Below are 21,701 nucleotides of genomic sequence, written 5' to 3' on the forward strand. Positions count from 1 at the left end.
AATTTATCGGTCAGTTGTTGGATCACCCAAGCTGGTATTTTAACATTCAGATTACAAATTAACAGAGTTGGAAGGGACCTTGTAGGTCATCTAGTCCAACCCCCCGCCCAAGCAGGGGATCCTACACCATTTCTGACAGTCCAGTCTCCTCTTGAAAGCCTCCAGGGATGAAGCTCCCACAACTTCCGAAGGCAACTTCTGTTCCATGGATTGATTGTTCTCACTGTCAGAAAATTCCTCCTTATTTCTAGATTGAATCTCTCCTTGGTCAGTTTCCATCCATTTTATTCCTTCTCTGGCCTTCAGGTGCTTTGGAAAATAGCTTGACCCCCTTCCTCCTCTCTGTGGCAGCCCCTCAGATATTGGAAGATGCTCCCCTGTCTCCCCTGGTCCTTCTCTTCACTAGACTAACCATGGCGAGTATTTAACAGATTAACACATTTGGAAGGGACCTTGTAGGTCATCTAGTCCAACCCCTCACCCAAGCAGGAGACCCTACACCACTTCAGACAGATGGCAGTCCTGTCTTTTCTTGAAAGCTTCCAGGGATGAAGCTCCCACAACTTCCGAAGGCAACTTCTGTTCCATGGGTTGATTGTTCTCCCTGTCAGAAAATTCCTCCTTATTTCCAGGTTGTCCTTGATCGATTTCCATCCATTATTCCTTGTCTGGCCTTCAGGTGCTTTGGAAAATAGCTTGGCCCCCTTCCTCCTCGTAGAATGCATTGCGGTAGTCAAGACGAGAGGTGAATTGGGCGTGGGCGACCGTGGAGCAGCGATGGTTGATCTGGGATATGTTGCTTAGATAAGTTTTGTTTCGGACTTCTGGGCTGGCTCGCTACTTGACGCTGCCTTGTCTTCCCTTCTACAGTCCGTGAATGAGTTCCTGGAGTCCGTGGGCGCCCCGTTGGAGATCCTGGATGGCTTCATCGACAGCATTGCCGTCACCATCCCCTGGTCTGCCTTAGTCACCGAGAACTGCACTGTGGAAGTCAGCGGGCTGCAGGTCACCTGTCGGCCCAAATATCGCCAAGGTGGGAGCCAGAGGGGGGAGAGGGGGAACAAGACGGAGTGGCTGTGGATGCTAGCACCTCGTGTTCTTGAGGTCCCGTCACTTTCGATGGGGGGGGGGAGGTACTAGCTCCCTCTGAAAGGGTTCGCAACTTGGGTGTCCTCCTGGATTCCCGGCTATCTCTAGAAGACCACTTGACGGCCGTGACCAGGGGGGCTTTCGCACAGGTTCGCCTGGTGTGCCAGTTGCGTCCTTTCCTAGACTGAGATGCCCTTTGCACAGTCACTCATGCCCTGGTTACTTCTCGCTTGGATTACTGCAACTCCCTCTACATGGGGCTGCCCTTGAGGTGCACCCGGAGGCTCCAGCTGGTCCAGAATGCGGCCACGCGGATTGTTACGGGAACTCCCCGTTACTCCTGTGTTACATCCCTCCTGCGTGAGCTTCACTGGTTACCGGTGGTCCTCCGAATCCACTTCAAGGTGCTGGTACTTACCTATAAAGCCTTACATGGCTTAGGTCCGGGGTAGAGCTGCCCTCCTCAGAGTGCCGTCGACCAGACAATGTCATCTGGCGGCGCCCAGGGGTAGGCCGTTCTCTGTGGGCGCACCTACCCTCTGGAATGGGCTACCTACCGAGCTCCGGAGAGTGCCCGATCTCCATTCTTTCCGCCGTGGCCTAAAGACTTGCCTATTCCATCAAATGGGCTGATTCTGATTCCGGGGTTTTTAACTATTGAATTATTTTAGATTTCTAATTGGTTTTAATTAGGATTTTATTCTGTTGTCGTTTGTTTTTCAATCTTCTGTTCGCCGCCCTTTTTGAAAAAAAATTTTAAATTTTTTTTTATTAGATTTATATACCGCCCTACTCCCGAAGGACTCAGGGCGGTGAACAGGCACAGAATAAAATACATAGATACAAAAGTTAAAAGACATAATTAAAACCAGATTAAATAATTTAGCCCGAGGCAATTAAAAAAATCCCAATAATTTAAAACAGATTAAAATTTCGATTTAAAAGAAATTTAAAACAGGGGAGAAAATTAGGCCAGGCCGGCTTGCTGGAATAGGAGAATCTTAAGAGCACGGCGGAAAGTGCGTAGATCTGGGATCCTCCGTATCTGAGTCCTTCGGGAGTCCTGAGTCCTTCGGGAGAAGGGCGGCGTATAAATATATGTAAATAAATAAAATAAATAAATTGGGGCCAGCTGGCTAGAGCCAAAATCAATCAATCAAAGAATAGAGCTGGAAGGGACCTTAGAGGTCATCTATTCCAACCCCCTGCTCAAGCAGGAGGCCCTATACCCGTGATGGCGAACCTATAACGCGGAGCCATATCGGTGGGCACGCGAGCGTCGCCCTAGCCCAGCTCTGGCACGCATAACCACGCCAGCCAGCTGATTTTTAGACCTTCTGGGCCCACCGGAAGTAGGGAAACAGGCTGTTTTCGGCCTCCCGGGGAGGGGGGAGCCCATTTTTTGCCCTCCCCAGGCTCTAACAAAGCCTCTGGAGCCTGGGGAGGGTGAAAAATGGGCCTACTGCGCCATTGCATGCCAAAAGTGGGAGGAGCACGGGGTTCACGCGTGCATGCGCGGAGGGACAGGCGCATTGAATTATGGGTCTGGGCATGCGCGACTCACCCATGCTCCCCCCTGCTTTTGGCACACGACGGCAAGAAGGTTAGCCATCACCGTCCTGTCAAATCTCTTCTTAAAAACCTCCAGTAATGAGTGAAATTCTGGTGGCAAGCTGTTCCACTGGTTAATTGTCCTCACTGTTAGAAAGTTTCTCCTTAATTCCAGGTTGCTTCTCTCCTTGATTAGTTTCCATCCGTTGTTTCTTGTCCGGATTTCTGGTGCTTTGGAGAATAATTTGACTCCCTCTTCTTTGGGGCAGCCCCTCAAATACCGGAATACTGCTATCGTGTCCTCCCTAGTCCTTCTTTTCTCTAGACCAGCCCTACCCAATTCCTGCAGCCATTCTTCCTATATTTTAGTCTCCAGGCCTTTTAATTGTCTGAGTTGCTCTTCTCTGCACTTTTTCCAAAGTCTCAACCTCTTTTTTTGTACTGTGGTAACCAGGGTGGATTTGATTTAAATCGAGTTGATTTAAATCACAATTTAAATCATGATTTAAATCACTAGTAAAAAGGCTTGATTGAAATCAACTCGATTTAAATCATAATTTTTAAAGAGCAGCTGTCATCTCTGCTACTCCTTTGACCCACTGTTGACTCACCGATAGTCCCAGTGTTGCAGAATATACAGCCTCCTGCTACATAACTAAGCTCCGTTTCATGCTGAATAAACTAAATTATTTATGTATCTTAAATAGAAAACTATCTTATGATAGATTTTTACCCCAAAAGTTTTTTTATTAAAATAAATTTGATAAAAATCAACAAAATCCGATTTAAATCAAAAAAATCCGATTTCTTTGATTTTTTTAAAAAAATCATTGATTTTTACCCACCCTGTGTCAGACTGCGGTGCAAATTCTCAGCTGTTACAATAAAATAGGTTTGTTTGGGCCTAATTGTGTCTTATAATGACTAAGTGAGCCTAGGTCACAACAGGATAAAAGGCAGGGGTCGGAGATGAATAGATGCGGCAGCAAGCAATTAAAAAAACCTGCATGCACGCCAGGAAAGGCGTGTCAGATCCAGGATGGGTGCGCCTGTTTGTACTTGTCGGCACGCTGCACCTGTGTCAGACTACGATGCTATCTCAAAATTAAATGAATTTCCAAACTGCCAATCTTTAAGGAAATCTTTCTTTAATTGAGCTCAGCCACCGGATCATGACTCCGGGCGGACAAGACTGACCTTTTGCCTCCCAATCCCTCCCTTTCCGATCCCCAAATCTCTGCTTCTCATTGGCTGTCTTCCAAGTCATTCTTCAGACTTCTTTTCCTCGTCATTTCCCAGGAATGTGCCCCCCTCCCCTCATTTCCACGACAACCGGGCTTCAAAGGGATTTAGCAGGCAAAAGTTTCAGAGTTTATCTCTCGCTCTCCTCTGCTCTCTCTGTGCCAGCGTTGCAACGCTGGCACCCTGGTGGTAACCAAAACTGGATGCAGAATTCCAGGTGTGGCCTTTACTAAGGATTTGTAAAGCGGTATTAATACTTCACGTGATTTTGATTCTGTGCCTCGGTTTATACAACCAAGGATTGTATTCGATTTTTTTGGTTGCGGCCGCACACGGCTGGCTCTTGTTTAAGTGAGCCTCTGAGAGAAGGGAATGTCCTGCTGCCTTTCTCTGCTTCCTTACCTGCTTTTCTAACCTCTCCATACCTTTTCCTCCTCCCCACCTCCAGGTCATGCTGGCTCAGAGTCCCAAAGCTGGCCTTCATCCATGACCACTTCCATGCAGCTGGCTCAGGAATGCTTGAAGGAACAGACGGAGGAGCCTTCGGATGCCAGCCAGCCCCTGGAGGGCCTGGAGATGTTTGCCCAAACCATTGAAACAGGTAGGTGGGAAGGGCAGGTGGGAGAGACAGGGAGGGGCTGGGAAAGGGGTGTGGAAGGGGGAGGAGACCGAAGCAGCCAAGAGTCGGAGGGTGAACCTGTTGGCAGCTCAGTGTTCTGCCCCAGATACGGACCCCAAAGAACGCAGCGCACACAAAGTCTGTACAAACCTTAGTTTACTAAATTAAATCAGTCTTTTTCAAACAAAGGCTGTGAATTAACTTTCTTAACAGCGTACAAGAATCCAAAGAATAAATAATCATAATCTTACTAGAGTTTTGGCAGAAAGCCCAGAAGCAATTTGCAGAGAACTAAGATCCAGACGCGAAGGAGAGTGAACGAAGTTGTTCCCTGCAAATTGCTTCAGTCGAATTGCTTCAGATAAAGACCTGGGTGTGTGCCAAGTGCTTCCTTAACCCTTGGCTGGCTGTGTTTGTGTGTGTGTGTGTGGACGGGGACAGATCACTGATGAGGGCTCTGTGTCAGAGGCAGAGATGGGGCCAAGGCCATCCAACAGTTATCAGCTACCTTCGGAGTCAGACATCAGTGAGGCAGAAGAACAGCTGGAGCCTGTTCCCACTGTGCGCATGCGCAGAGTTACCAGGCTAAGGGAACAGCTAAAGAACAAGGGACGACTCAGGAGTAAAGCCACAGGTGGACAATGAAGGGCCCCTCCCAGAGGGAATAAAAGAGGAGCGGAAAGGGAGTGGAGTTTGCAGGAGACAATTAGTTTGCTTAAATGGTTCATGACTCCTTGCCAAGTTTTGAAGATATCGGCCTGGCAGCTCCCCAAGCCAGATAAGGTCTGTGACTGTAAATTCACCCTTGAAAGACTTTGCTGGATGTGAATGAGAGGAATTCACAGTAACTTAATAAAAAGGGTTTTTTGTCGGGACAAGGACTCTGCTTCCTGCTCTTGGGAAGGCTAGGTCAGAACAATGGGATCGTAGAAGGCCAGGGATAGAAAGGACTTATTGATTGATTGATTGATTGATTGATTGGTTCGATTTATATGCTGCCCTTCTCCGGAGACTCAGGGCGGCTTACAATGCGTTAAGCAATAGCCTTCATACTTTTTGTATAGACCTGCTTAGTAGGGCTTTCGGCCCCCCCTAAGCGGTGTTCTTTTTTTATACAAAGTCAGCTTATTGCCCCCACAATCCAGGTCCTCATTTTACCAACCTCGGAAGGATGGAAGGCTGAGTCAACCTTGAGCCTGGTGAGATTTGAACTCACAGTAATTGCCGGCAGCTGATGCTACTTAACAGCACTTTAGTCTGCTGCGCCACCAAGGCTCTTCCTTCCTCCAGTCCAGGTCCCTGCCTAGTTCACCACCCTGCTGGTGGCCACTCCAGAGTAGAAACCCAAGTACGGCGCAAGGAACGCCAGTCCTTAAACAAATCAGAGCCACGGAGTGTCTTGAGTCTCGATAGGAGAAGAGAAGTGGACTTTCCCTGCTCTGCAGCCCGAATCTTCCTTGGCGTCTTCTGTTTTTTTCTCTCTCTCCCAGTTCTGAGACGGATCGAAGTCACTTTTGTGGACACGGTGATACGCGTGGAACACACGCCCAGAAGCGGGGAGGCACCCGGCGTGGCCCTGGAAATTCACATCAAAAGGTCAGCTTTGGGTGGTTTGGTGCACGTTTCCCCCCCCACCCCCCACCCCCAAATTCTATCAAGAAAGTCATGGCGTAAGAAGGAAGGGGCACTTCTAGGAGCCACGTTGGCTGGGGGATTCTGGGAAACTAGCACCTCAAACCGTCTGGAGGGCACCATTGGGGGGGAAAGTCACACCTTGGCTACCTGGAGAGCCACAATAGGGGGGTTAACTGAAAAAGGCAGTGGGATTAAAGCCGTGGTGGTGGCAGAGTGGTTAGAATTCAGGGTTGCAGATTAACTCTGCCAACTACAAGCCAACTCCCACTCCTGCACACCGCCAGAATCATATCACGGGGGTGCAGGGCCGGGGGGGGGATCTAAATGAAGAATTGTTTCATCATCCTCATTTAATGACCCCATAATCCCTTGCGGAATGGAGTCTGGGCAACTGAATGGAGCTAGCAGAGTGTTTTACTGGCCGGATGCCTTTCCTGTCGCCCATGAGGAGTTTTGTTCGGCAGATATATTCTCACGGTGCTCAGAGAGAGAGAAATATCTATCTCTACCTAGGATCGAACTCACAGCCTCCTGATTGTGAGGCGAGAGCTCCCCCTCTAGGACACCGCACCACTCCTGTGCCTGACCCAAACCACGGATGCCTTGAGTTAGCACGATGGGAAATGGCTGGGGTCAGGGGTGGTTTCTAAATTTTTTTACTACCGGTTCTGTGGGCGTGGCTTATTTTGTGGGCGTGGCTTGGTGGGGGGATAATGTGACGGTAGGCGTGGCCAATTTTTTTTTTTTTTTTTTTTTTTACTTTTAAAAGCATTTTTTCTACAACCTTAAGAGGTTGCAGAAAAAAATGCTTTTAGGAGCCTCTGACGATCAGGCAACTCAGCTGGGATCGCCAGAGGCTTTTAAAGGCATTTTTTTTTTCCCTATAACCTCTTCGGCTGAAAAAATGCTTTTAAAAGTAAAAAAAAAAAAAGCCTCTGATGAGGTGGGCGGGGTAAACGAGGGGCGACCAGGCCGGGGACTGGTTCAGGGGCGTGGCCAGCCAATGTTATTACCGGTTCTCCGAACTACTACAAATTTTTACTACCGGTTCTTGTGAACCGGTGCGAACCGGGAGCAACCCACCTCTGGCCGGGGTCTTGTTCTGAGTGTCCCCCCCCTCCTCTCTTTACAGGTTGGACTACTGCGATGAAGTGGTGCGGGATCCCGGCCAGGCGGTAGCTGTTGACATCCATCAGCCTCCGCCGTTTGTGCACAAAATCCTCCAGCTGAGTGGCCTCTTGCTTTACTATGAGGAATTTGGTGAGGGCAGTGCCCGGGGCCCGAAGGTATGGCCTTGTGGGAGATCCTCCTCCCGTCTCGGGGGTGGGTACCAACAGTCCCGCTCAATCACCTAGCAAAGAAAGGCTCCCGCCCGGTTGTTTTTGCCAAGAGTAGAGTTTACGGAAGCTTTAAGTCAGACGTCTGCAAACTTGGCAGCGTTAAGACTTTGTGGACTTCAACTCCCAGAATTCTCCAGCCAGCTATGCTGTGCAATTCCGTTAGATTAAAACAGAGACCCCTCCCCTTGGTCCGATGTTGAATAAGCAAATCCGCAGGTGCAAAGTTGTTTTGAAAATCACAGGCTGAGAAAGTGATAAGAAGTTGTTCTCAGGCGTCTCTTGCTGGAGGCTCCGGAGCTGAGACAAAACAGTTGGCCCACCCCCAGGGGTGAAATCCAGCAGGTTCTGACAGATTCTGGAGAACCGGTAGCGGAAATTTTGAGTAGTTCGGAGAACTGGCAAATACCACCTCTGGCTGGCCCCAGAGTGGGGAGGGAATGGGGATTTTGCAGTATCCTTCCCCTGGAGTGGGGAGGGAATGGGGATTTTGCAGTATCCTTCCCCTGGAGTGGGGTGGGAATGGAGATTTTGCAGTATCCTTCCCCTGGAGTGGGGAGGGAATGGGAATTTTGCAGTATCCTTCCCCTGGAGTGGGGAGGGAATGGAGATTTTGCAGTATCCTTCCCTTGGAGTGGGGAGGGAATGGAGATTTTGCAGTATCTTTCCCCTGGAGTGGGGAGGGAATGGAGATTTTGCAGTATCCTTCCCCCAGGAGTGGGGAGGGAATGGGGATTTTGCAGTATCCTTCTCCTGGAGTGGGGAGGGAATGGGGATTTTGCAGTATCCTTCCCCTGAAGTGGGGAGGGAATGGGGATTTTGCAGTATCCTTCCCCTGGAGTGGGGAGGGAATGGAGATTTTGCAGTATCCTTCCCCCAGGAGTGGGGAGGGAATGGGGATTTTGCAGTATCCTTCCCCCAGGAGTGGGGAGGGAATGGAGATTTTGCAGTATCCTTCCCCCAGGAGTGGGGAGGGAATGGGGATTTTGCAGTATCCTTCTCCTGGAGTGGGGAGGGAATGGGGATTTTGCAGTATCCTTCCCCTGAAGTGGGGAGGGAATGGGGATTTTGCAGTATCCTTCCCCTGGAGTGGGGAGGGAATGGAGATTTTGCAGTATCCTTCCCCCAGGAGTGGGGAGGGAATGGGGATTTTGCAGTATCCTTCCCCCAGGAGTGGGGAGGGAATGGAGATTTTGCAGTATCCTTCCCCCAGGAGTGGGGAGGGAATGGGGATTTTGCAGTATCCTTCTCCTGGAGTGGGGAGGGAATGGGGATTTTGCAGTATCCTTCCCCTGAAGTGGGGAGGGAATGGGGATTTTGCAGTATCCTTCCCCTGGAGTGGGGAGGGAATGGAGATTTTGCAGTATCCTTCCCCCAGGAGTGGGGAGGGAATGGGGATTTTGCAGTATCCTTCCCCCAGGAGTGGGGAGGGAATGGAGATTTTGCAGTATCCTTCCCCCAGGAGTGGGGAGGGAATGGGGATTTTGCAGTATCCTTCCCCTGAAGTGGGGAGGGAATGGGGATTTTGCAGTATCCTTCCCCTGGAGTGGGGAGGGAATGGGGATTTTGCAGTATCCTTCTCCTGGAGTGGGGAGGGAATGGGGATTTTGCAGTATCCTTCCCCTGAAGTGGGGAGGGAATGGGGATTTTGCAGTATCCTTCCCCTGGAGTGGGGAGGGAATGGAGATTTTGCAGTATCCTTCCCCCAGGAGTGGGGAGGGAATGGAGATTTTGCAGTATCCTTCCCCCAGGAGTGGGGAGGGAATGGGGATTTTGCAGTATCCTTCCCCTGAAGTGGGGAGGGAATGGGGATTTTGCAGTATCCTTCCCCTGGAGTGGGGAGGGAATGGGGATTTTGCAGTATCCTTCCCCTGCCACGCCCACCAAGCCACACCACACCCACCAAGCGACACCCACAGAACCGGTAGTAAAAAAAAAAAGTGAATTTCATCACTGCCCTCCCCATCTTACGTTCCCCTGAAGGTAAATCAAAGCACAGGATAGATAGGCACCAGGAAAAAGGTTATAAACTGAGGAATGCATCCAGGGCCCCCTCCACACCAGAATGACAGCGTCCCAATTGGGATCTATGGGACCTGACATCCCCCCACTTGCATTCCAATGCCTTTTCTCCCTCCTCCCGTTGCTGATGTCTGGTTGCCAGCAGGCTTTGCCCAGCGAGCCGACCGTGACACACTCCCGTCTTTCCGTCTCCCCTCCCACCCCGTTGCCAATGTCAGGCGGTTGGCTCATGAAGCTTGGATGGCAGAGATGCAGCCATGGCAGCGGGCGGAGTAGCTCGGAGTCAGCTGGGACTCTTTGTCTGTCCCTTTTGGATGGCAGCTGCCATTCTGCAAGTCTCCGGCGTATTGTTTTTTTAGGGAAGTTTGATTTCCTTTTTTACCCAGGAGGCTGAGCCATGCGATTCCGGTGGGGAAGAAGCTGGACCCAGTCCTCTGCTTCAGATCGGGAGCTGCTCCGGATACACCGAGATGAGGATTAAGCTCAAGCAAAACGAAGCCTTCCCTGGAGCCAAGGTCATTTGGGTTCAATCCTGGCTTGTTGAATACATCCAGGAAACTTGGGAATGCGAAAACTAGCATGATTGTTGACTTTTTAGCCTGTCTTTCTGTCAAGAAATTTATTTATTGGTTCGATTTATATGCCGCCCTTCTCTGGAGACTCAGGGCGGCTTACAATGCGTTAAGCAATAGCCTTCATACTTTTGTATATACCTGCTTAGTAGAGCTTTCGCCCCCCCCCAGCGGTGTTCTTTTTTTTTTATACAAAGTCAGTTTATTGCCCCCACAATCCGGGTCCTCATTTTACCTACCTTGGAAGGATGGAAGGCTGAGTCAACCTTGACCCTGGTGAGATTCGAACTCGCAGTAATTGCAGGCAGGTGGTGTTACTTAACAGCACTTTAATCTGCTGTGCCACCAAGGCTCGGAATCCAGGAATGAGTCCCGAAGTTTTCCCTGTTTGATTTTAACAGCCTCGCAGGTTAGGCTAAACAGAGCGAAGGAGAGATGAGCTTAAGTGTACAGGTAGTCCTCGACTTACAACCATAACCACGCCCAAAATTTCCATTGCTAAGCGAGGCGTTTGCGAAGCCCCATTTTACGACCTTTCTTGCCACCGCTGTTAAGGGAATCCCTGCAGTTGTGAAGTTCGCAACGTGGCGCTTCATTGACTCCGCCTTCCCCATCGACGTGGCTTGTCAGAAGACCGCGAATTGCATGACGCTGGATCCGTCGTAAATATGAATCGATTGCCAAAATGTCTGAACTCTGATCACGTGACCATGGGGATGCTGCAGTGGTTGTAAGTGTGAAAAAAATGATCATAAGTCACTTTTTTTCCGGGCCGTGGTATCTTTGAGTGGTCACTAAACAAACCGTTGTAAGTCGAGGACTATCTGTAGTGTAGGAGAAGGACAGGCAGAGTCAAGAGAGGAATTAGCTTAGAGTTGTTAATAACCACAAGCAGCCCAACCCTCTTGAGTTCTGTTAACCTTTATCTAAATAAGACTGGGTTTTATATTAATTTTTGCTCCAAAAGATTCATTAGGTCTTATTTTCCAGTTAGGTCTTATTTTTGGGGAAATACTGCGATAAATCCGTCCGCCTGGCTGACGATCTTCACTGGGGCTTATTTTGGGGGTAGGGCTTATATTACGAGCATCCTGAAAAATCATCCTAGGACTTATTTTCCGGTTGGGTCTTATTTTGGGGAAAATGCGGTACTAAATGCATCCATCTGGCTGACAATCTTAACGGGGGCTTATTTTTGGGGGTAGGGCTTATATTACGAGCATCCTGAAAAATCATGCTAGGGTTTATTTTCCGGTTGGGTTTTATTTTCGGGGAAACACAGCACCAGAATAGTGTTGACGGTTAGCTCAGTAGATTCAGTAGATTCCTACCAAATTCGCCGAACCGGTAGTTGCAAGGACTGTCTGGCCCCTCCCCTCCCAGGAATCTCCACGTGGCCCGTTTTGGATGCCAGGTAAGTGCAGAACCCCGTGCGGAGGCTCTGGGGGGGCAAAAAATGGGCATTCTAGACGTCCAGAAATGGGTTGGTTTCCAGCCTCCGGAGGGCCTCTGAAGCCCGGGGGAAGCCGTTTTCACCCTCCTGGAAACTCGAGGAAAGCCTCCGGAGCCTCGGGGGCGGGGGGAATGGGCCTCTCGGGGTCATGCATGCATGCATGGGGTCATGCGCATTGTATTATGGGTGCCGGCATGCGTGCGCGCTTTTGGCACACAAAGAGAAAAAGGTTAGCCATCACTAGTATAGGGACCCCTGCTCAAGCAGGGGGTTGGACTAGAAGACCTCCGAGGTCCCTTCCTAGTCGTATTATTATTCTATATTCTATATTCTATGTTTTTTAATTGTGAAAGCATGCAAAATCTGTTGGTTTTTCTCCTGAACGCATGCTCGGTTTAACGTCCTGTCTAAGTGGGGTCTTATTTACCGGAATTAGGTTGTAGGGTCCAGGGAGAATATTTCACCCTTTCCTCGCCCGAAATGGGCAGGGAGCTTCTTCTTTTGACGTGGAACGTGGTTCTTTTCCCAACTGCAGCTGGAGTTAGATGGGAAGATTGGATCTCTGCACCTGCTGCTCGCCCCTCGGCAGATCTTGCACCTGACGGACCTTCTCTCATCCCTCAACTTGTCCGGTGAGCGGCAGGAGAGCTGGAGAAGTCATGCTCTAGATCGGTGGTCCCCAACATTTGTGGTTTGGCAGCCCGGCTGGGAGTGGGGAACAGGGGAACCGGACTGTGTGAGTGATGTTGTGACCCAGGCCCAAATAAGTAGTAGGAAAAATCAGTCAGTGAAAAAAACAAACTTTATTCGAACAGCTGAGAATGACTTCATTCCCAGCGTCATTCAACTAAATTAAAGCAAATTCCTCCCAACACAAATTCCTCAGTCCTATCGCAAACCTTGGTCCAATTAGGCAAACTGCCAAAGGCCTTTCTTAGCAAACGTTCAGAAGTCACAGATACAAAAATAAATACAAGACGTAGACGAAGACGATGAAGCTACCAACGTTCTTTTCCGGCAAAGTCCAAACGCCATTGTTGGCCTGTTTTAAGCCTTATGGGAGGGGCCAATCATCTCTTGGCCTTACTCCTGAGTTGTCCTCTTTGCTTGAGCTGTTCTTGCCTTCTAGCAGCTCTTCTCATACATGCACTAGGAACAGGCTCCTCCTGTTTCTCTGCCTCTCTGCTGTCAGCCTCTGGAGACTCTGGAGTCCGCACATCACTCCCAGATAGCCCTGGCCCCATCTCTGCCTCTGACGCAGAGCCCTCATCCGGGCCTTCCCCAGCCTCCAGGACTGGCCCGTGTTCTTCCTCAGCCTCATCGCTGTCCGACTCCGCTGCCAGCTCCACAGGCTGCTGGCGGACCACAACAGTCGGCACATGCACGCATGCACCCGTAGCTCGACTTGCACAAGCGGTGAGAGCAGCACATTACGCACATGCGCGCACAGTGGGACTTGTGCAAGTAGAGCACGCATATGCGCACATGTGTCAGCCTGCCACTCCCTCAAGTCGTGCTGTGCGTGCAATGCACCAGCCGGCTGCTTGTGTGGCCCAGTTCCGAATAGTGGCTGGCAGCCCGGGGTTGGGGACCCTTGATCTAGATCAGGGGCGTCAAACTGGTGGCCCGTGTCACAAACAGGCCACGCCCACCCCAGATCCGCAACTAGAGAAGACGTCACGTGATGCGGTGAGTTTGACACCCGTGATCTAGATGGTTGAAGGCCTCCAACCTTGGGATCTTGTGGGGCTGAACCTCTTCTCAGTCGCTCAAGGTCGGGGGGGGGGGGTGTCTCCGAACGTAGCCACTTCAAGACTTGTGGACTTCAACTCCCAGAATTCCCCAGCCAGCATGGCTTGCTGGTTGGGGAATTCTGGGAGTTGAAGTCCACAAGTATTAAGTTGAAGTCCACAAGCTTTAAAAGTGGCCAAGTTTGGAGATCCCTGCTCAAGGTCATCGCATGACCCCAGGCCGCTCTTGCTCAACCCTGAAGATGTGCGGACTTTACAACTCACAGAATTCCCCAGCCAGCAACCCAAGGATGAGCAGCTCTGCCCTAGGCCCTTTTTCCTTGAGAAAAGTAACTCTTGGGCGGTTCATCCTGTACACCTGACTCACTAAATCCCCCAAAGAGGCAGTTTATTTATTTATTTAGCGTATGGTTGGTCACACACAGTATTAAAACACTCCATTTTTACAGGTTAAAAACAATTAAAACAATAAAAAAACAGTAAGAAACCTAAAAGGAAAACAGAAATAACATTTCAAAGTTTAATTTAATTTAATTTAATTTGATTTAATTTAATTTAATTTGATTTGATTTGATTTAATTTAATTTAATTTAATTTAATTTAATTTAATTTAATTTAATTTAATTTAATTTAATTTAATTTAATTTAATTTAATTTAATTGTTAGTTTAGTTTAGTTTAGTTTAGTTTAGTTTAGTTTAGTTTAGTTTAGTTTAGTTTAGTTTAGTTTAAGAGGCAGTGTAGACATTTGCCCTTAGTTTGCTGGTGAAGCCAACATCTTTGGTCAGCCCAGAGGTTGGTTGTGTGAATCTGGAAAATGTGAGAATTGTGCTTCTGGGGGCTGAATATAGGATGAGAGCCAGTTTGGTCTAGCAGTGAAGGTGCTTGGCTGGAAATCAGGAGACTGTGAGTTCTAGTCCCGCCTTACACATGAAAGGGAGCTGGGAGACTTTGGGCCAATCAACAGGAGACGGTGAGTTCTAGTTCCACCTTAGACATGAAAGCCAGCTGGGTGACATTGGGCCAGTCACTCTTTGTCAGCCCAACCCACCTCACAGGGTTGTTGTTGTTGCGGGGAAAATAGGAGGAGGAAGATATGATGGATCTGTTTGCTGCCTTATTTGTCAAAACAATAAAGGCGGGATGTTAGAGTTTGCAGCAATCCAAGCAGCACACAAGTAAAAAATTCAGCAGGATTCATTTATATAAGAAACTCCTTTATGTACAAAAACATAAAGTATGATGCATGTATACAATACCCATGCAGCAGAAGCCAGAACTAGAACTCCGAAGACAGAATACAAAATCTCAGACGCTATATAATACAGAGGCTATAATCACTCATATATATATTTACAGATCAGTCAAGCTAAGCCACGCCCAGGCTCCGAACTGTGTTGAGTCAAGAAACAGTCCCCAGTGGCTGACCTGTTACCATGCCTATTCCAATTCATGAACTCTCGTACACTGACACAGGATATAAATAAAAAATAAATGTACAGTTTCGTGGGTGTGGCCCAGAGGTTCACTCTCATCCAGCTTCTGCAAATACCAAATTACTGATTTCAAGGAATTTGTGACGCCCGATTTTTTCCCCCTCCTTTGTGGAGATTCCCTTCCTTAAATTTTCCTTCTCCTCCTCTCTCTCTCTCTCTCTCTCTCCCCCTGGTAAAGAATCCGGCCTTCTACAGGAGCAGCTGAGCAAAAACCGCCCACTGGATTCTGAAGATCTGAAGTTGATTGAGCAGGATCTCAGCCAGCAGCTGCATTCGGGGCTGGGATCGGCCCCTCCACATCTGGAGGGAATGGCGGCTGGAGTGGAGAATGGAGGTAGGTCCTGGCAAGGGAGCCCTTGAGGGAGATCCGCCTCTCCAACAGATCACTAGAGTCAATAGATCTCTTTGACGCAGTTGATTTATTTATTTATTTATTGGTTCGATTTAGATGCCGCCCTTTCTCTTTATCGTCCCTTTATTTCTAGTTTTATTCATTTACAATATTTTACACATTTATCACATCATTTATTTATTTGTTTGTTTGTTTGTTTGTTTTATTGGCTCGATTTATATGCCGCCGTTCTCCGGAGACTCAGGGTGGCTTACAATGCGTTAAGCAATAGCCTTCATACTTTTGTATATACCTGCTTAGTAGGGCTTTCGCCCCCCCCCAGCGGTGTTCTTTTTTATACAAAGTCAGCTTATTGCCCCCACAATCCGGGTCCTCATTTTACCTACCTCGGAAGGATGGAAGGCTGAGTCAACCTTGAGCCTGGTGAGATTTGAACTTGCAGTAATTGCAGGCAGCTGGCAGCTAAGTGCTACTTAACAGCACTTTAGTCCGCTGCACCACCAAGGCTCTTTCGTTGTCATTTCTTAGGTCGCTCTCTGCCTGTGAGACTCCCCTTTTTTATGGGTTTTTATGATATGGTAGATCACTCTAGAATTTTGTAAGCTTCCCGGACTCACCTATGTATGAGATGGGCCGCTATATAAATTCGCTCAATAAATAAACAATTACCGTATTTTTCGGAGTATAAGATGCACCTTAGTTTTTGGGGAGGAAAATAAGAAAACTGATTGGCAGGTGTATCGGCCTATCAGAAATACCCCCAATCAGCTGTCCCCAGAGGTGAATTTTAGCAACGGGTTCCTTGGTTGTGAGCTCTGTGCCTTGCTTTTTTTTTTTTTTTGCTTTTTTTTCTGCTCTGAAACTTCTGAAACTCCGTTTCAGAAAAAAACCTTTTCCTGCCTCTGAAAGCCTCCGAAACAGAGCTTCAGAAAAAAAAAGCCTCTGAAGCTCTGTTTGGGGGCTTCTTTTCTGAAGCTTCGTTTCTGAGGCTTTTTTCAGCCTCTGAAACCTCCGTTTGAGAAGCTGGGCGGAGTATACATTCGGAGTATAAGACGCACCCGGATTTTCACCCTCTTTTTTGGGGGGAAAAAGGTGCGTCTTGTACTCCGAAAAATACGGTAATTAATAGAAAAAAAAGAGGTGAGAAACCTACAATCATTTCCAGATTTGGAAATTCTCTCCAGAATCTAGAATTATTTTTTTTTGCACTCTCCACGTGCTCAGTGTCCTCTTTGAAAGACAATGAGAGCTAGCAAATGTTAAACCTAGCACTGATGATGTTACCTACCTTGGATATGAATAAGAATAAGAATAATTTTATTTCTATACCGCCCTTCTCCCGAAGGACTCAGGGCGGTGTACAGCCTATTAAAACACAAGACAACATCAGTTAAAAGAGTTTAAAATTATTAAATGAATTCGGCTCAAATTTAAAACCCCAGAAATTTAAAACCCAATTTAAAATTGTTATGTTGATAGACATATCAACTGTTACGTTGAACATATCATATCAATTTTTATGTTGAAACGTCGGCAAGAAAACAACCAAATTCAGAGAGCACCTAAGGGCTTCCTTCCTCCCTCCTCCTCCTCCTCCTCCCCCCCCCCAAACCCAACTCTTTTCTACAACTAATGATGATCCCAGGAGTGAAATGCTCCCGGTTCGGACCAGATCACCCAATCCGGTAGCGATGGCGGCGGATAGTTCGGAGAACCAGTACCAAAAATCCCTGCGCCCCTCCTCTCCACCATGCCCAGCTGAGCCTCACGATCATCAGAGGCTTTTTTTTTTTTTTACTTTTAAAAGCATTTTTTTTACAACTTCTTCCGCCGAAAAAATGCTTTTAAAAGTAAAAAAAAAAAGCCTCTGATCATTGTGCGGCTCAGCTGGGATGTCCGAGGCTTTTCAAAGCATTTTTGAAATGCATCAGCTGTCCTGATTTTAGGGCTGGTTTTTTAAAATTTTGATACGAATTTTAAATTGGAAATGTTTTAAACTATGGGCCAAATCTTATTTAATTATTTTAAACTTATTTTAACTTTTGTATATAAATGCTTTTATTTTTGGCTGTTCACCGCCCTGAGTCCGAAAGGAGAAGTGCGGTATAGAAATTCGAACAAATAAATAAATAAATAAATAAAAATTTTTCTGCAACCTCTTCCGCAACCACCCAAGCTCAGAGAGACCACCAAGGATCCTCCCTCCCCCAGTAGCAGATGCTAAACCTCCCACCGGTTTCCCCTCTGTCCCCCTGCAGAGATGTTCTTCTCCATGGCACCCATGACGAGCAGTGTAGCGTCTCTGCGTTCGGTCAGCGACCTCTCGGATCTGGATTCGTCAGTCCACAGCGACATCAGCACTGCTCCCCTGCAGCCTCCGGCCTTCGCCCCAGGGGTAAGTGCCTTCTCCAGCTTTTTTTCTTCCCTGCGGCCGTCCTTCAGTCAGTTGTTTCTAACTGCTTTGTGAATCTCAGAGATACCTTCTTTAAGCACATTCACGGAGCCCAGAATGATGACACTCAAAACCAAGCCCCTTTTTTCCAATTTACTCTTTAAAGTACAAGGAAAGAGCTTATTTATTATTTTTATTTATTTATTTATTGAATTTATATCCCGCCCTTCTCCCCGAAGGGACTCAGGGTGGTGAACAGCTGATTATATAATCATACAGAGATAGTAAATACCGTAACAGTCCCAGAAGTCGAATAAGTAATCTTATAGCAATGGCCAAAATTGTGGAAACCTTTTGGGAAAAGTGTATTTTCTAAAACTAGCTAATAACACTACTTTTTTTTGGGGGGGGGAGTAGTACCATAAAATGATATATCAATGGAAAGATAATTTAATCAAGAATGTAATGCGATAACATTTATGAAGGATTTGCTATTAGAATAGCAGTTACGGTATAAAGAAGAAAAGTGAAACACGTAGAAAAAAACGGGATATTGAAAATGGCAGCATAGAAGGACAAAAATGATCACCATAGAAAAAACGAGATATACAAAAATGATCCCCATGTCAGTTAATCCTTCGTTGGGTCACCTTTGGCATGAATTATGGCCTTACAACGTCTTCCCATGGAGGGAACCGAGTCTTTGAGTTCTGCGGCTGTCATAATGCGAAACCAAGATCGAATGATGGCTTCTATTAACTGGATTTTATCGCTGGGTCACTTCTGACTAACCAGTATTTTTAGTCGGCTCCATAGATTTTCAATTGGGTGAAGGTCTGGGCTATTCCCAGGCCATTCCAGCAGTGGGATAGGATTATCTTGAAACTCCAAAGGAAAAAAAAAGTGGCATTATTAGCCATCAAACCTCAAAAATACACTTTTCCCAAAAGGTTTTTACAATTTTGGCTACTGGAATTTGTAGAAAGTGTGTGTCAGCATTTCAACGCTGGCATAGAGAGAACAGAGGAGAGCGAGAGATAAACTCTGAAACTTTTGTCTGCAAAATCCCTTTGAAGCTTGGTTGTCGTGGAAATCAGGGGAGGGGGCACATTCCTGGGAAATGACGAGGAAAAGAAGTCTGAAGAATGACTTGGAAGACAGCCAATGAGAAGCAGAGATTTGGGGATTGGAAAGGGAGGGATTGGGAGGCAAAAGGTCAGTCTTGTCCGCCCGGAGTCATGATCCGGTGGCTGAGCTCAATTAAAGAAAGATTTCCTTAAAGATTGGCAGTTTGGAAATTCATTTAATTTTGAGATAGCATCACAGTCTGACAGAGTGCAGAGAAGAGCAACTAGGATGATTAAAGGCCTGGAGACTAAAACATATGAAGGACGGTTGCAGGAATTGTGTATGGCCAGTCTAGAGAAAAGAAGGACTGGTGTGACATGATAACAGCCTTCCAGTATTTGAGGGGCAGAATAACAGTTGCAAGGGACCTTGTAGGTCATCTAGTCCAACCCCCACCAAACAGGAGACCCTATACCATTTCTGACAGATGGCAGTCCAATCTCTTCTTGAAAACTTCCAGGGATGAGGGGAGGTTCAAATTATTCTCCAAAGCACTGGAAGGCAGGACAAGAAACAACAGGTGGAAACTAATCAAGGAGAAAAGCAACCTAGAACTAAGAAGGAATTTTCTGACATTGAGGACAATTAACCAGTGGAACTGCTTGCCACCAGAAGCTGTGGGTGCTCCATCACTGGAGGTGTTTAAGAAGAGACTGGACAGTCACCTGTCTGAAATGGTATAAGTTTCCTGCTTGAGCAGAGGGTTGGATTAGAAGACCTCTGAGGTCCCTCCCAACTCTAGTCTGATTGTTAATTGATTGGTAACCGTGGGTTGCTGCAAATAGTCATAAGTGCCATCTGTCAGAAATGGTATGGTATTGTTTTCTGCTTGAGCAGGGGGTTGGACTAGATCACCTCCAAGGTCCTTTCCAACCTGTTAATTAATTAATTAATTAATTAATTAATTATTCATATTTCTATGCCGCCCACTCTCCGAGGACTCTGGGCAGTTTACACCAAAGACAGTATACTAGATAGCATATTGCCCCCAACAATCTGGGTCCTCATTTGACCCACCTCGGAAGGATGGAAGGCTGAGTCAACCTTGAGCCGGTGAGATTTGATCCGCTGATCTGCCGAACTAACAGTCAGCTGAAGTAGCTGCAGTACTGCACCCTAACCACTGTGCCAACTCGGCTCTTATACTCCTGAAAATGCTCTTTCCTCCATTTATTTGCTAAATTTATATGCCGTCCATCTCACTATCGAATGGCTCTGGGCACCTTTACAGTATCACACAGGACAAAATAGACAATTAAATACATTAAAACGTCAGCCATTCCAATCCAAAGCTTAAAACCGAAAGCACGAAAATTAACATTTAAAAAAACACGTTCGAATTAATCTTTTTTTTTCCCCCTCCCACAGCTGAGCCTAGGAAGCCCCCGGCGTTACAGACGTCTGCCGTTTGCCTCAACCCTGCCAGGTCTCAATAAGATACCAAGTAAGGTGGTTTTCCTGCAGTTTTTCCCTCTGGGGTTGGGGGGGAGGGGGGGGCTGGGACAGGGGTGAAATCCAGCAGGTTCTGACAGGTTCTGGAGAACCGATAGTGGGAATTTGAGCAGTTTGGAGAACTGACAAATACCACGTCTGGCTGGCCCCAGAGTGGGGAGGGAATGGGGGTTTTGCAGTATCCTTTCCCCAGGAGTAGGGTGGGAATGGGGATTTTGCAGTATCCTTCCCCTGGAGTGGGGTGGGAATGGAGATTTTGCAGTATCATTCCCCCAGGAGTGGGGTGGGAATGGAGATTTGCAGTATCCTTCCCCCAGGAGTGGGGAGGGAATGGGATTTTGCAGTATCCTTCCCCTGGAGTGGGCAGGGAATGGAGATTTTGCAGTATCCTTCCCCTGCCACACCCACCGAGCCACGCCCACCAAGCCACACTACACCCACCAAGCCACGCCCACAGAACCGGTAGTAAAAAAAATTTGGATTGAACCACTGGGCTGGGAGAAGATGGGGAGAAGGTCGTGGGGTTGGGGTACGATTCTTCGCTGTTTCCTTCTTGCAGCCAGGCTGAGCATCTGAACACTGCCTGAAATGCAGTTAAACCCTCCTTTAAAAAAATAATTAATAAATTACACAGGTAGTTTTCGATTTACATCTAGAGCCAAGCCTAAACAAGGCAAAGAGCCTTGGTAGTACAGGGGTTTAAGGCACCCTGTTATTAAGCTGGTTATTAGGACCAGCTGCCTGCAATTACTGCAGGTTCGAATCTCGCCAAGGCTCAAGGTTGACTCAGCCTTCCATCCTTTCTAAGGTAGGTGAAATGAGGACCCAGTTTGTGGGGGCAATAAGCTGACTTTGTATAAATATACAAAAGGATGAAGGCTATTGCTTAGCGCATTGGAAGCCGCCCTGAGTCTCCGGAGAAGGGCGGCATATAAATCAAATTTAAAAAACAAAACAAAAAAAAAACCACTTTCCATTTCTAAACGAGACAGTTGCTAAAGGAGTTTTGCCCCATTTTACAACATTCTTTGCCAGCATCGTTGAGTGACACCGTTGTTGAGTAACAACCTCAGTTGTTACTGAGTCCTTCGGGAGAAGGGCTGTATAGAAATAAAATTATTATTATTATTATTATTATTATTATTATTATTATTATTATTATTATTATTATTATTATTATTATTATTAAGCAAGTACACCCAGTTGTTAAGTGAATCTGGCTTCCCCATTGACTTTGCTCGTCAGAAGGGAATCGCTTGACCCTGGGACACTCGTCATAAATACGAGTCGGTTGTCTGGATTTTGATCACCTGACCACGGGGATGGTAGGGGTGCCACAACGGTCGTAAGTGTTCCAACAAGCGGGGCTAAACATATGAACATGTGAATGTTTTTAAAATGTTATCTAATTTTAGGTTCTATTTAATTGGGCCAAGCTTTGTTATAATAATAATTTTAATTAGCAATTTTATGATGTTTGTGTATCTATATTTTTCTTGACTGTACACCGCCTTGAGTTCTATGGGAGAAAGGCGGTATAGAAATATAATAAATAAATAATAAATAAATAAGTGTGAAAAATGGGCATAAGTCCCTTTTTTCAGGGCCGTT

The 21,701-nt window shown here is 47.1% G+C and overlaps 1 protein-coding gene across 1 annotated transcript in view; it reads left to right on the plus strand.

Moving 5' to 3' along the window:
• The window catches only part of ATG2A (autophagy related 2A), a 68,017-nt gene that overhangs the window by 9,744 nt on the left and 36,572 nt on the right, over positions 1-21,701 (plus strand). The window contains exons 2-10 of the mRNA XM_070951517.1: positions 871-1,033; positions 4,331-4,483; positions 5,992-6,097; positions 7,269-7,422; positions 9,882-10,010; positions 12,056-12,152; positions 14,945-15,100; positions 17,377-17,513; positions 20,007-20,082. Coding sequence (XP_070807618.1) covers positions 871-1,033; positions 4,331-4,483; positions 5,992-6,097; positions 7,269-7,422; positions 9,882-10,010; positions 12,056-12,152; positions 14,945-15,100; positions 17,377-17,513; positions 20,007-20,082 — 1,171 coding nt within the window. The remainder of the gene's footprint in view (positions 1-870; positions 1,034-4,330; positions 4,484-5,991; positions 6,098-7,268; positions 7,423-9,881; positions 10,011-12,055; positions 12,153-14,944; positions 15,101-17,376; positions 17,514-20,006; positions 20,083-21,701) is intronic.

This window comes from Pituophis catenifer, unplaced genomic scaffold, assembly GCF_029215685.1.
Source record: "Pituophis catenifer annectens isolate HBS135680 unplaced genomic scaffold, rPitCat1.0.hap2 SCAF_10, whole genome shotgun sequence".
Lineage (NCBI taxonomy): Eukaryota > Metazoa > Chordata > Lepidosauria > Squamata > Colubridae > Pituophis > Pituophis catenifer.